Below are 14302 nucleotides of genomic sequence, written 5' to 3'. Positions count from 1 at the left end.
AAAATTGGATCTCTTATTTCACCTCAGGACAAATGAAGTGTCACCTTTTGATTCTGCAACCAGTGCTCCATGGATTTTGACTAGAGTGGCCATCCTAAGCTATCTATTACCAGGATCTAACTTAACTTCTGATCAACTGGGTCACGGGATCTAGTGATGTCAGTGATGGGTAGTTACTGTGCTGTTTTAAATGACTTTGGGCCACAAGTGCATTCAGAAGGTGAAAGGTGACATAAATGAGGTCTCACTGAAACAGTTTAAAGTTTATTTTTTTCCTTTCAAGATGATTGAGAATAATATTTGGGAAACATTGGGGAAGAGGCAGTGGTGTCTGAGTGAAAGAGGAATGTCCTTCCATTCCGTGAAGTTTTGTAGGTGAGGTGCCATGAGTAAACTCGGCCAGAAATCCCCCCTGTCAGATCCTGGGGAGCTTCAGGGGCTACGGCAGAGACACCAGCCCCTTTTCTTCGTGTCGAGGAACCGATAAGCTCAGTGAGCTCTGAGAGCCAAGGGGAGGCTGTGTGCACCCGCAGGAAGCATCTCCAAGACTGACAGCTGAGAGCAGGATGCAGCGGAGAGCCAAGCAGACAGGCCCAACTGGGAGCAACTCCTAAGGGCGGGGGGGTGGGGGGGGGGGCTAGTGGTGAAATGTGACACGACTTTTTTTTAAGTGCTTGGTTTTGTGGGAGGAATCAAACCTGAGTCTGAGCTGGCTTCTGGATCCAGCTGCAGGACAGAGAAGCCAGAACAGGGTGAGTTGCACGTGAGTCTGTAGCCAGTAAAACCCAGCCTCTGCAAAACAGGCCAAATAGCCTGGACTTCCCAACACAGAAACTGTAAGAAAAGGGAAGTTACAGAGGGAAGAATCTATAGATTAAAAGAGATTTAAAAGACATATTAAGCGTTTTTAAATAAGCAAGATGAAAAGTAAGCTATATTGTCCAGGGATGCATATTTGGGTGACAAAATTATTCTGTCAAAATCCAAGGAGGTCATTTCTAGGAAAGTCGAGACAGTGGTTACCTAGTTGGGGAGAGAGGGACTGGGATCGTGCAGAGGCTACATTTAGATGGCAGAGTTCTGCTTCTCGGTCTGCGTGGTAGTTACAAGGGTGTTCACCTTAAAATAAATCATTAAACCAATATTTTATGTGGCTCCCTGTATCCTTTAATTTTACAATGAAAAGATTTCTGAAAAGGGGTTAGTTCTTACGAGGTATCTTATTATCTTTAGTTTCTTCTCTGACATCCATACCTCTCACCGGTCTAGCAGTACAGTTGAGCCGTGCATCAGATCTCTGTTCTGACACAGACATAATGCACGTTACTGAAATGTGCATTACTCATTATTATTCATTTCTGTGTCAAGCATTGCCTTAATAAAGTTCAGTTTCAGGGGCTGCCTACAAACTGCACACCTGGGGTTAGATATTTGGGTTGCTTCCACATTGTCGTTAATACTTGTCATTTGTTAATTTAGGAAATTGGTGTTTGTTTGATAAAGATGCTGCTGTTTTAGTTAAATAATGCTTTAATAGGAGTAAAAAGATACTTCATTTTGCATTGCTTTATTCAGTTTAACAAGAAAAGAGCCTCATCCTAGAGTGTAAGCTCCTCTAAGGAAGTACTGCCATTTGAGTCTTAGAGACATATTTGGCTCACTCCCCATTTCCTCAGTCCCTGGAATGTAGAGGCACTTATCAGGTATTTGTCAAGTGAATAATAGGGGTTTCACACAGATGCAATGAGTGGCACGGAGAAGTACCTAATGATGGGCACTGGGGGTGGGTGGGGAGATGGGGGTGTCAGAGAAAGCTTTCCAAAAGAGCTGGTGGCTACATGTACAGGGGAAGCTGGAATTTGCCAGGTAAAGAAGGGAGATGAGGAGGTTGGGATGGTGGTAGAACGAGTTTCTAGAAGAAAGAGGAAAGAGCGTATGCAAAGGCAGGGGAGGTCTTGGCAAGTTTAGAAAACTACAAGTATTTTGAAGACAGAATTGTAAGGGCTCAGAATGGGCAAGTTATTTAGACACAGTGACTCCTACACTTAGAAAGACTTACTTTACTGGAAGGATGTTGTGCAGAGAGCTGTGTGATACAACCTCAGACATCCTGCACACACGTGTCCCTGCTGAAGACACTCAGCATCGCACAGCTTCTGATTCCTCGGCTCTCTTAGGTGGGGTATTTATGGGATGATCTCAGAAGAATTCAAGAACTTGGTCCCTCTTTCCCTGGATTTATCAGCAGGGCAGATTTTAAGGTGGTTTTGACTGGCCTGCGAATGACAATGACCAAGATGCTGGGAAGGAGAAAAGGAGATGGGAGGTGAGTCAGCTCTAGAGAGTAAGAAAAATGGGTTATATGTTGGTATTCACTCCTACAATGTACCAGGTTGTAAAAAGGAGAATTTTAAAATTGCTCCATTTATGTGTATGCATGGACTATTCATCAAGGTATACATTTAAAAAATTGAAAAATGGAAAATAGTGCAGGGGCACTGAGTGGCTGAGGGCAGAGGCGGCAGGGAGACTTTTCACTGTGTACCCTTTGTACTTGTAACATCGTATACCACGCACATGGATTCGCTATTTAAAACTTATTTAAAAATTAGAGTGTGCACAGAATGGTTTTAAGGGAACTTATCCAGAATGTTAGTGCTTGTATCTAGATGGTGGGATTATGGGTGTTTTGTATCCTCTTTATACTTGTCGCTGTGCTTCCAACTTTCTGCAGTGAGCATGTATTGGCTTTGTAGTCATTTGTGAAGGTTATTTTTTTAACCTGAATTTTAGAGACTGTGCATTGGGATGTCCAACTGCCCAGTTTTGAGGTCCTGGAGGACCAGAACTCTACACAGGAGAATAAGACTATTCCTAAATTTAGATCCAACCCCTATTATTCTAAGAAAGTGTGAAAATATTCCTACTTATAGCAGCTACTGCACAGAAGAAAGGACACGCTACTTGGGAGCAAATATAGTTCAAACCCTAGCTCCGCCTCAAGATGTTACATGATTTTGGCCAAACCCTCAGTATGACTGGTGTTGCATTGAGGGTCGTGTTGAACAGCGAGGCCTGAGAAGTCTGCCAGGGGAAGACCTGACGAGGAACTCTTAGACTTTATCCTAAGAATAATGAGCAGGCATTGAAGAACTCTAGACAGAGGAATTACAGCTACGTGTTTCGGGGGGCGGGGAGAGTCACTCCAGATGCTATGTTGAAAATGAATCAAAAGGAAGCAAAAATGGCGGCTGGGAAAATTGGTGGGAAGCTGACAAGGGATATTGGCAGCCTATAGTGAAAGAGGTGGAAATGGGTAGGAGTAAAATCAGCAAGACTTGCTGACTGTTTGGATGTGGAGTTTTGGAGAAGGAAGAAGGGCTGATCAAGGGGTAGTGATGAGTCAAGGGGTGACGGGGTGTGAGTCTCCCTGGAGGGAGGCTAGATCTGGAAGTGAGATCAAAGTTGTTTCCTTTCATTTGCAATGGGGTGGATTTGCCTCAATTAAGGGACTCAAAAGAATCCTTCAGAGTAACTGGACTCTACTCTGTACTGGTGGCGGGGGGAGCTAGGGATCAGAGCAGGAGTGGGGCAGGCAGAGAAAGAAGGAGGGAGGGGGAGGACACATTTATTTGATATGTTTATTTGAGGAGGAGGAGCTTGTCCAACATTTTTTCTGCAGCTCCAGAGGGACTGGAAGACCCTACAGAGGGCTTCTAAGAGGCTGGAGAGTAGTGGCCACCTTGCTCCCCAGAATGCAGACCAGCCCTTAGACTCAGCCAGGTGCTCCTTCATGACTGACGAGGTTAACCAGGTCCTGTCCAAGTATGACCAGAAGTTAGATGGAAAACTACACCATGCATCTTTTTGGGAAGAAACTTGCAAACCACAGCCAACACACGAGGCCCCAAACCTCCCCCAGGTGCCACATAAATTCATCATATATTCTCTTTACCTACATGGCTTGGTTATCACCAACAGGACTGTCCTCACAGAGAGTCATTTGGTGCTTTAGGGGCATTACTGTTTCCTAAACTCCATCATCCAATCCAAAGCATGTTTAGCTCTCATGGTACCTCTTTCTGTGATACATAATTGAAAAGATTTGAAAATGTTGTCTCACTGATAAATGTCCCTTTTATACCAAGGAATCAGGTAACACAATCCTACTTTCAGAAATTACCTTTCAACTTTCAATGATATTCCGAGAAATTCTTAGCTCGACTTCTTCCTTATGAAGTTGGTGACGCCGCAGTGAAATGCCGTCCTCCGCAACATCTGCTTACCACACACGTGTGGGCCACCATCAGCCTAGGGTTCAGGGTCAGAGCAGTTATTATTCAGTTCTAATATGACAGCTCCAGGTCTCCCAGAAATGCGGTAGTCAGAAAGTTTCGTTATATTCCTAAAGCTCTAACTAATATGTTGGGTTGGCCAAAAAGTCCGTGTGGCTTTTTCCATAAAATGAAAGACACATTTTTCATTTTCACCAATAACTTTATTGATTTGGATATTTCAGGATGTCAACTATCTCCTCCATGGTATAACCTCAATTGTTCTAAATTGATGTCTGAATTTAATCGCTCTCAACCTCAGCTGGTCCACCCGACCGTGGAGCATCGTCCAGCCAGAAATCTCCAGCAGGAAACTTCACGAACAGCTTGACACATTCGATCAGTCATAGCACCTTCTCCATACTCTGCGCAAATTTTTTTTTAATTTTGCATTTCACTTGCATTTTTACCTTTCTTGAAATAATAAAGCATGTTATGCTAAAAATTAGCTTATTTTCTTTCATCTTCAATACTAAAATAGCTACATAAAAATTTGATATTTTTTTCAATGCACCCTTTTGTGACAGTTGTTAAAATACAATCTAACAAAATTGCTTTGAATGAAGTTAAAGACAACTAAGTGCTACTGCAGCCATCTTATGGGGGAAAAAAACCCCAAACTTTTTGGCCAACCCAATACTTCATCTGTTGACCCTTGCTTTGAAGTTAATAAATGAGGCTGGTTGGGAACAGAGAAAGCAAAAGCTGCCAGGTTCCCCTTCTCATGAGGTTCTTTTTACTTGCACCCTCTCTTTGTAGCTCAGCCTCGAGTTCCTGCTCCAAGTTTCCCACCGCCCTCCTCTGTGGCTTTGGTCCCTGTCCTGCTCTCTCCCATGGCCCCATTCAGCACGTAGCTCTTCGACTGCCTCTCCAATGCTTTGCCTCAGCACTTCCTGCCATGTGGAGGATTCGCCAAAGATTCCAGTGGGACAGAATTGCAGACCTCTATAGTGATTGCTGCTTATCTTCCAAGTGACCAGGAATAGTTGGGTCTCGCCAGCTCTAACCTAGCAATTCTTTGAAGTGGGTGGTGGTGGCCCTTTCCTTGGCCTCAGTTTGTCCATCCATGTGCACACATGTGTACACTAGCACGTGTCCTGTACACACACATGTGTGGGCACTCCTGGGCCTGCACCATTTGATGCAGGCAGGCATACACCTGTGCCTTCCTTCCCAGGTGCACACATGCAGGTGCCCAGGTTCCAGGGCTCTAGGGCCACTGCTCTCCTATCAGTGCTTAGAACTGATGAGATGTAGGTGTAAGATGAAGATAAAAATGTCTATTTTGTGACCGATTGGAGGACGTGACTTCAATATGCAGAGAGAGTGAGCTTGCAGCACTTTACATTGGATTAAACTTACCCATGAAAAGTACAGAAGAGCAAGAAATCTTCCTACTAGCCAAGTAGGGAATGCTTGTTTGCTTCCTGTGGGTAGGTTGGCACCCAGAGAGGGTGGGGCTGAAGTGCACAGGCCTGGGTCTGCCTCCCAAACACTCCAGTCGGGTAGCTGAAGGACATGGGAGGACCGCTGAGAGATGTTGGGAGTCATTGCCCCAGCAGTCTTTGTCCACAGGGTACCCATGCACACACACGGATAAACTCGTACCCCAGGCCCTAGGCACCTGGAGGATCAGGCACCTGGAGCCAAGCCATCAGAAAATGAGGGAGAATGAGAACTGCAGGCCACGAGGGTGCAGGAGTGAGACTTAGGGACAGGCTCCAGAGCTGGGTGTCTCGGCTGAGCTTTGACCCACACCAGGGCTTGGGCCTGGAGCCAGGAGTGGAGCCCACCGCCGATGAGTGGACTAGATAAAAGACTTAAATGGGGAAAAAGATGGGGAGAAAGCTGAGAAGAGAGCATAAAGCTGCTGTAGAAACTGTACTGAAGGAATATTGAATTAGTTTATTTACTCCGTGTTTCAGTAAAGATTTTGCAATGGCCAAGACCTGTGTGTGAACAGGCATGAGAATGTGTACCTGGAGAGAGGACTTGGGAGTGCAGGTGTGTGAGCTGATGCAGAATAACATGAGGCCAGATCTCTGTACGTGAGAGTGGAGAGAGAGCATTGCCAGTTATTACCAATCATACCTTTGCTGGGCTCGACGCGGGCACTGCAGCTGTCTCTGGCCGTGACACAGAGCCCACCTGACCATGGGGTGAAATAAGAGCTCTTGGGAGACTTCTGCCAAGATGGAGGCATAGGTGGAAACACTGTGCCATCTCCCACAACCAAGTATGAATACAACAAAGGCTTGGAGAACAAAGACACAGCCAAAGAACAGAAAATTGAATTATACGAAAGTCCGACAACAAAGAACTGACCATTCAACGGGGACAGTAAGAGGGGCAGAGCCAGCAGCGGAGCAGGTCGGGCAGGACAGATCCATAGACCTAGGCGCGCAAGTGACCTGTACCCAGTCGGGGTGTGGGGCAGACTGACCTCGGTCACACATTCGAGCACAGTGAGACGGACCACGCAGGCCCCAGGGGGTGAGGGCTGACGGCGGTGGCACACTCGCATGCAGTGGGACGAAACGCATGGGCCCAGTGACAGTGGCAGCTGCGGCACCTGTGGCTGCGGCGGCAGATGGGACTCCATTGTTCCTCTTTGACCCCGCCCCCACATACAGTGTCACACTCCAGTGACTGTGTTGCCCCTGCTCTGGTGAACACCTAGGGCTCCGATCTTGCTACTTAACAGGCACGAACAGCCCAAAAGATGGCACAAGAAGAACTCAAAGTCCCAGAGCTGATAACTCTCAGTGACCAAGAAATTGCCAGCCTCTCAGAAGCACAATTCAAGACACTGTTTGTCAGGATGCTCACAGAACTGGTTGATTATAGTCACAAATTAGAGGAACATATGAAGGCTAAGCTAATTGAAATGAAGGGAGATGTCCAGGAAACCAATAGCGATGGAAAGGAAACTGGGACTCAAATCAATGGAATGGACCAGAAGGAAGAACAAAACATCCCACCAGAAAGGAATGAAGAAATGAGAATTCAAAAAAATGAGGAGAGGCTTAGGAACCTCCAGGATATCTTTAAACGTTCCAACATCCAGATTATAGGGGTACCAGAAGGGGGAAAGAAACAGCCACGAGTGGAACACTTATTTGAACAAATAATAAAGGAGAACTTCCCCAGTCTGGCAAAGGAAATAGACTTCCAGGAAATCCAGGAAGCTCAGAGAGTCCCAAAGAAGTTGGACCCAAAAAAGAACACACCAAGGCACATCATAATTACATTAGCCAAGACTAAAATGAAGGAGAGAATCCTAGAAGCATCAAGAGATAAGGGGACAGTCACCTACAAAGGAGTACCCATCAGACTGTCAGCGGATTTCTCAAAAGAGACCTTACAGGCAAGAAGGGGCTGGAAAGAAGTATTCCAAGTCATGAAATCCAAAGACCTACAGCCAAGATTGCTTTATCCAGCAAAACTTTCATTTAGAATGGAAGGACAGATAAAGTGCTTCTCAGATAAGGTCAAGTTCAAGGAGTTCATCATCACCAAGCCCTTATTATATGAAATGCTAAAGGGACTTATATAAGAAAAAGAAGATGAAAAATATGAACAGTGAAAGGACAGCAAACACACAGTTATTAACAACCACACCTAAAACAAAAGCAAACCAAGAGGACAGCTAGATCAGGAGTGGAACCATAGAAATGAAGAACACATGGAGGGTTAGAAACAGGGGAGTGGGAGGAGGAGAAGGGGGGAGAAGGCACAGAAAATAGCATAGATGGTAGGTAGAAAATAGATGGGGGGAGGGCAAGAATAGTGGGGGAAATATAGAATCTAAAGTACTTGAGACACGTGGTTATAAACTAAGGGGGGCAGAATGGTGGGGGAGGCAGTGTGCGGGTGGAGGGGAATGAAAGGGGGGAATAGAACAACTGTAATGGTATAATCAATAAAATATATTTTTAAAAAAAGAGAGCTCTTTGCTCCCACCTGCCCTAAAGGAGGAATATTGACCAGTTCCAGAACACGCCTTGCTGCTTAAGAAGTCCTGAGGTTCAACATTTTTATTTCGTGATTTGCCTTTGCATTTTATTTTTTAATCTGAGGCAGCTCCAAGGATCTGACTCTCAGGAGAAGGGAGAAAGGAGTAGATAATTATAATAGTCAACATATATCGAACACCCGCTGCAGATCAGGCACTGTCTAGAGTGCTTTGACTGCACCAGTTCACTCAATCCTCAGACTCTTAGAGGCTTCCCCATTTGCCCAAAGGCACACAGCTAGTAGCAGCTGAGCTGGAATGCAAATCCAGCTGGGCTGGTTCCACAAGCCACACTGAACAACTAATGAGGCCGAAAAGAAGGTAGAATCATCCCGGTCTTGGACCTTTCCCATGTGAAAGGATCAGAGTTTAAATTCAGGACTAGCTTAAGAGAAGGGGTCCTGGATTTGGGTGTCCACCATTGGCTGGGCCTACAGTTAACCACCTTAAATTAACCCTGCAGGCCAAGCATTGCCTCCTGCTGTCCCACCACAAGGTAGGTGTTTTCGGGAAAGGCAGGGTCACTGTGCCCTCTGACAGTCCCCCCAAATGTGTATATTACTCAACAGATGTTGGGGGGCTGTACAAGTACTTCCCAGTTCCTGCTGAAGTACTTCCCACTTCAGAAGGAACTGGGAAGGGGACTGGGGGCCAGAAATAAGAAGTCTAGAGGAGACTTAGAATTCTAAGAGACTTTGCACTCTTAGGCGGTTCATTCAGCCTTTCCACAATTACTGGGCTTTACTACGGGCCCCATGGTGCCCTGGTTTTCTCAAGTATGTTCCTCTACACAGACAGCCATTCCAAGATTTCTGGGAATCCATACTTCTGTGGGGTCAGTTAGGCACCTCGGTAGCTGCTCCTCCACTTCCTTGCCCAGTGTCTGGAGTCTTGACTGGAGGCCCCCACTGATGCACAGCCTGTGTTTGTTCAATAACGCTTGGAAGCACAAGTGAGCTCTGTATTACCGCCCTTTGGCAGGGGTGCCTGGAGTGCCTGGAAGTGCCTCGTTCTAGCCCTGCAGAGCCACGGGGACTGACCCAAAGCACCAGCCATCAGCTTTGTCCCTCAAGCCTCTGGAGAAAACCTTTGATTTCACGGGATGATTATTTTTATTCTTGCCCACTCAAGGATGAAGCCCAAGAAACAAGAGGTGGCCCCTTTCAGAGGCATCACAATGGGTCACCTCCAGCCAAACCCACTGGTTTTTGTTTTTTGTTATTTTTGGGTTGGGTCGAGCCTCTCTGGAAACCATTGCTATACAACTTACTTAAAAGAAGGACTGGAGGGATTGGGCCTAAGAGAGTCCGAGGGCAGGGAGGCTGGAAGCAACGTGTTGTCAGAGAAAGTGCCAGAAGAACACATGAAAGTCACCATCTGATTTGAACCGATTCCATTTTGTAGTGACATTTTTAATCTTTTGCAAAGTCAGACTACTTCAAGTTTGACTTTTGGCCAAGCCTGGAGAATTGGAACTTTGGATGAACGTGTCAGAGAAAGAATACACACACACACACACAGAGAAAGGGGGAGAGAAAGAAGAGGGAGGGAGACTTTTATCCGAAAGTCATTGTAAGCCCGAAGCAGGGTTTTATCCTCCACAGTTAAACGGGGAAGAAAAAAAAATCAAGAATGGCAACATTTGCGGTACAAAGACTGTCATGGGCCAGTGGAAGTTTGCAGAATTACATGTAAATGACCGAAGTTTTTCCTGCGGTGGCCCTGTGCATTTCCAGGGCTAATCCCAAAGAGAAAATCTACTTAGCAAAAGGAAGTTTTGTCTAATTTGGTTAACAGTTGAGAAGTGACAAAAATGCTGAATATATTAATAATTTATATTTCCAGGGTAACACCATACCTTTAATGCTTCACTGCCGAAGGGGATTCAGACTGGCTTAAAGCTCAGAGGAAGAAAGGCCTGAAAGACCTTCTTCAGATTCCGTACCCCGCGCCGGCAAAAATGGGTGTAAGACGTGTGTCCTGATAATAGGCACTGAGCATTCCCCCCGCCGCCCCCCCAGCCGTTCCGCAGAAGTTGTTCCCATCCCCAGTTGCTCAGTGCGTGTTTGCTACCCAGAAGCCTCTGGCCTGGCACTCCCTGTCATGCTCTGACTGTAGCAGTTCCTCCAGGAGGAGATATCTGTGTGCACAGCACATTTTTTAGATGAGTACTGTTGTGACACGTGGTGCATGTAAGGACAAGAACTAGTCACTTACAAGACCTTTTCTGAAGTTTATAGAAACATAACCTGCCCGCCCCCCCCAAACACATAAAGTCTGACTTTGTGGGCAGCATAATGCGGTGTTTTCTTTTGTCCTGTCTCTGTACTCAGGTTTGATGGGTTACAAATCGCAGGTCGTCCTATTCCATGACCTCAGTAAACAGTCTGGGTCGGAGCTCCCTTAAACCCTGTCCACCGAAACGGAATAAGTTAATTTATTGTCCTTCAGCTAATCTGGGCAAAGACAAACCAACGTCGCTGAGCTAACCGGCCTCTGGAAACAGGAAAACCTGCTACATGGTTTTGCGTCATTCATCTAAGGGGCATCAGAGCTAACAGGAACAAGGAAAGATGGGAATAAAAAACCAGTGAAGGAAAAAATCCAACTCCCACTCACACGACTTGAGCTGGTCGGGCACCTTGTCAAATGTTACCTGTTTACATTAGGTAACAGTGAGGCGTATTTTGCTGTTTGTGTCTTGGAAAAACCTGGTTTGCGTTTCCTCTTTCAAACGTAGTGCTGTGTTGTGGGTTAGTTCTAGATCCAACTGGAACTGAAAGCCATAAGCCCTTAAAGGTCCTAATCAAGTCTCCCTGAGACCCCACTTACCTATACTCTAGGTTGAATGAGAAGGGTAAAATCCCCTCACCCTCCCGCCCCCTTACCCCACACAGGGGGAAGGAGAGAGGGGAAGCCTTCTCTTAGCAGGCCTGAGAGCCTGGACATGGAAGTGACCCAGCGTCTGGGCCCTGATCCAGTGGGGACCACAGAGGGGACAGTCCCTTGGGATGGCTCCTCTCCTGACCCATTGGTGCTGGCCTCTCCCCCGATGCCCATCTCCCCTGAAGCCAAGCTGCTCTGAGCATAAAAGGCAAAGCCAATTTCCCCAAACCCTCAGGCACAGGGACGGGTAGTTGTCATGCAAAGATTTTTTTAAATTTTTTTGTCAGATGTTTTTAAGCTGCAACTTAAAAGTTCTTCATGGATTATATATATATTTTTAACAGAGACTTTTCAAGGCTGCAAACCTGATCACGCACCCTGCAGGCCTGAGTGTGGCTGCACTCCAGACCAGCAGGCCTACGCTGGCATCCTGGGGGCCTTGTTGGGGTAGGAAGGGCACCCCGTTGGAGCTGGCGAACCGTCCGAGAAAGTCGTCTGGGGATGGGTCCTTGGATTTGGACCCCTTTTCTGAGAGCCAGTATCCAGGTCACTCTGCCCTTCCATGAGGCAAGCGCCCAAGATGCATTTGGGCCAGATGCGGGTCTGCAGCCTCGGGGAGCCTCGAAATTCCGTCCCCAAGGAGCCTCCGTTTAGCCTCCCCTCCCCAAATCACCTTGGCCCTTATGAGCCTCGGGCCATGGGCAACGCCAGGGGGCCGTGTTGTAGAGGAGCTGAAGGCAACAAAGAAATCCATCCTTTAGGGTCTTTAACAGGAAACATTTATTGCCGGGAGGAGAGCCTTCAGAAGACTAATGTGCTCTTGGCCTTCCCAGCCCCAGCTGTTTGCAGCACAGTACTTACACCTGTACAGTGTACAGTGTCTCTCCTAAGCAGCGCCCCGAGGCCGAGGGCAACCTGGCGGTGGGCAGGTGTCAGAGCACCTGGGGGTGCTGGGGCGCCTGCAGGTTGAGACCCGTGGGGTGGGCGTGGCCAATCAGATTGAGACAGTGCCGGTCCAGGCCCTGCACTGGCCCTAGGAAGGAGCTGCGCTGCTGCGTGGGGCTCGGGAGCGGCAAGGGCGAGCCGGGCAGGTAAGGCAGCCCGGGGCTGCGGGCTGTGCCCTGCGGCCAGGGGAAGGGCCCGGTGGCCGCACCCTGCGGGAACACGGAGGCCTCACCCGTGCCGTGGCCCCCGAACTCGGGCCCCGCTGGGTGCAGCGCATAGGAGAAATCTGGCTCTGGGAATGACCCCAGGGGCTGGAAGGCGGGTTCGGCGCCCAAGCGGGCCTTGGATTGCAGGAAGGCCAGGACGCGCGCGTACTTGGTGTCCTTGGTCTCCATCCGCTCCACGGTGGTGAGGTAGTGCACCAGGTTCTTCATGCACTCGTGGTAGCCGTAGTGGAAATAGTTGGCAAACTCTGCTAGCAATTCTGCTGGAGGGGAGAGCAAAATCACAAAAAGAAAAAAAACAAAACAAAACACCTGAGCAGCCCCTTTCCTACCGGGAGCCCGAGGGAGGTGCCAGGCACCTCCCAATACACGTTCTGGTCAAAGCTCCACTCCCCTCTCCCCAGACCGGAAACTAGAAGAAGCGCAAACAAGTGACCTCCTTTTCTTAAGAGGTTGACTACCCCTCCCCACCTGAGAGGAGGCAACGGAACCAGTACGCTCAGAAACACATTCTCCAGTCACCCCCCCACCCCCGCCAGCTTTTGCAGGATTCCGACCCGCACCTACTCCGACAGTGTGCAGAGACCTCTCCCGCGCGCCCTTTCACTCCTATTGCCACCCCCAGGTCTCTGAGTGGCGCACGCCGTAAGCCCAGAATTCCCTTCGCCCAGCTAGCGCCCACCTTTTTCCCTTCCCAGGGGAAAATCAGCAGAGTGCAGCGCTCTCAGGTACTGAACGGTCATCTCCAGGATCTCCGCCTTCTCCAGCTTCCCGGAACTCTGCAAAGGGAGAAGGGTTCCTCAGAGCTGCCCGGTAGGCGCCGCAGGCCGACCGCTCAGGATGGGTGCAGGGTTCTATCTGGAGAGGACTAGCGAGCAGAGCGCTGCTGTGGATGTGCGCGAGGGCCTCCTGGGGCTCACTCAGCGCTCAGGTCCCCGGGGAACGAGGCTCACGTGTAAAGGCCTCTCGGCCCCCGATCTCCCGACATCTGGACTGAGTGGCAGCAGAGGATCCCCAGCGCCTAGTACCCTATCTGGCGCCGACGTTACCTGCTTTGCCAGGGCCATGGGCACTGTCTTGCCCAGCTCGTTCAAACAGCGGTTAATCCGGTCCCTTCTCCTCTTTTCTATCACTTTGTGGGAAACACGGGTTCGCTGCGAACAGAAGTTTGCGAGTTCCGGATAGCTTTGCGCAGGGAGTCGACAACGGCCCGGATGTAGCTGCCTGCCCACCGTCTTCCCAGCCCCCAGAGCTGCCCACGGCCTTGCTCCCGGAAGAAGGCCCTGCCCGTCCACACTTGGGTCAGACGAGCTCTGCCCTCTTACTCCCGCGCTGGCGCGCCCCCCTCCAGCCTCCCTTCCCGCGGGGCTAAATAGCCAAGCCGAGCGCCAGGGCAGTGGGGAGGTGGCCACCAGGTGTGGACTACTCCCCGGTTCAGGAGCCGCCTCTATCTTCATTCCCTTCTCAAACCACTCAGGATTTCTATAGCGGAGAAGTCACCCGTGGCCACGTTCCTGCCGTAGGCGCAGCCAGGTGGCCTCTCGAGAGTCAGCCGCCCCCACCATCGGGGCCCAAGGGCCGTCTGGCCTCAGCCTGACTCACTTTGCGTTCCTTGAGCTTGTCTGACATCCTGGTCAGAACGTGCCGTCGAGAGAGGCGGTGGCGTGAGGCACCCGTCCGCTCTCCACCTCGTGTGCCTCTTTCAGTGCCCCCGGTGGACTGTAGCCTTCCGGCTCCGAGGGTCTGCCTTATAAAGCGGTCATCTTGGGCTCCAAGTGCATTCACCAGTTGAATTATTCCATAGGATTAGGGAGCTGCGTTTGGGGGATGTATGCATTCAAGATCAGCTTTAAAGAAGTTAAGGGAAAAAATTTAGCAGCCGAGGGGGGCGAGCCGGG

General features: G+C 49.0%; 1 protein-coding gene across 1 annotated transcript; it reads right to left on the bottom strand.

The window, feature by feature from the left end:
• Window positions 1-12068: 12068 nt before the first annotated feature.
• Window positions 12069-14033, bottom strand: HELT (helt bHLH transcription factor). Its single transcript, XM_037055084.1, has 4 exons — window positions 14007-14033; window positions 13454-13687; window positions 13087-13183; window positions 12069-12664 (listed from the first exon to the last, which is right to left on the bottom strand). Exons 1-4 carry the CDS (start codon window positions 14031-14033, stop codon window positions 12168-12170), a joined length of 855 nt encoding a protein of 284 aa, XP_036910979.1. The 3' UTR covers window positions 12069-12167.
• Between the last annotated feature and the right edge of the window lie 269 nt (window positions 14034-14302).

The sequence above is a fragment of the Sturnira hondurensis genome, unplaced genomic scaffold, assembly GCF_014824575.4.
Source record: "Sturnira hondurensis isolate 20B ecotype Veracruz unplaced genomic scaffold, ASM1482457v3 Scaffold0008640, whole genome shotgun sequence".
Taxonomy (NCBI): domain Eukaryota; kingdom Metazoa; phylum Chordata; class Mammalia; order Chiroptera; family Phyllostomidae; genus Sturnira; species Sturnira hondurensis.
This window is presented reverse-complemented; position numbering and strand designations above follow the sequence as displayed.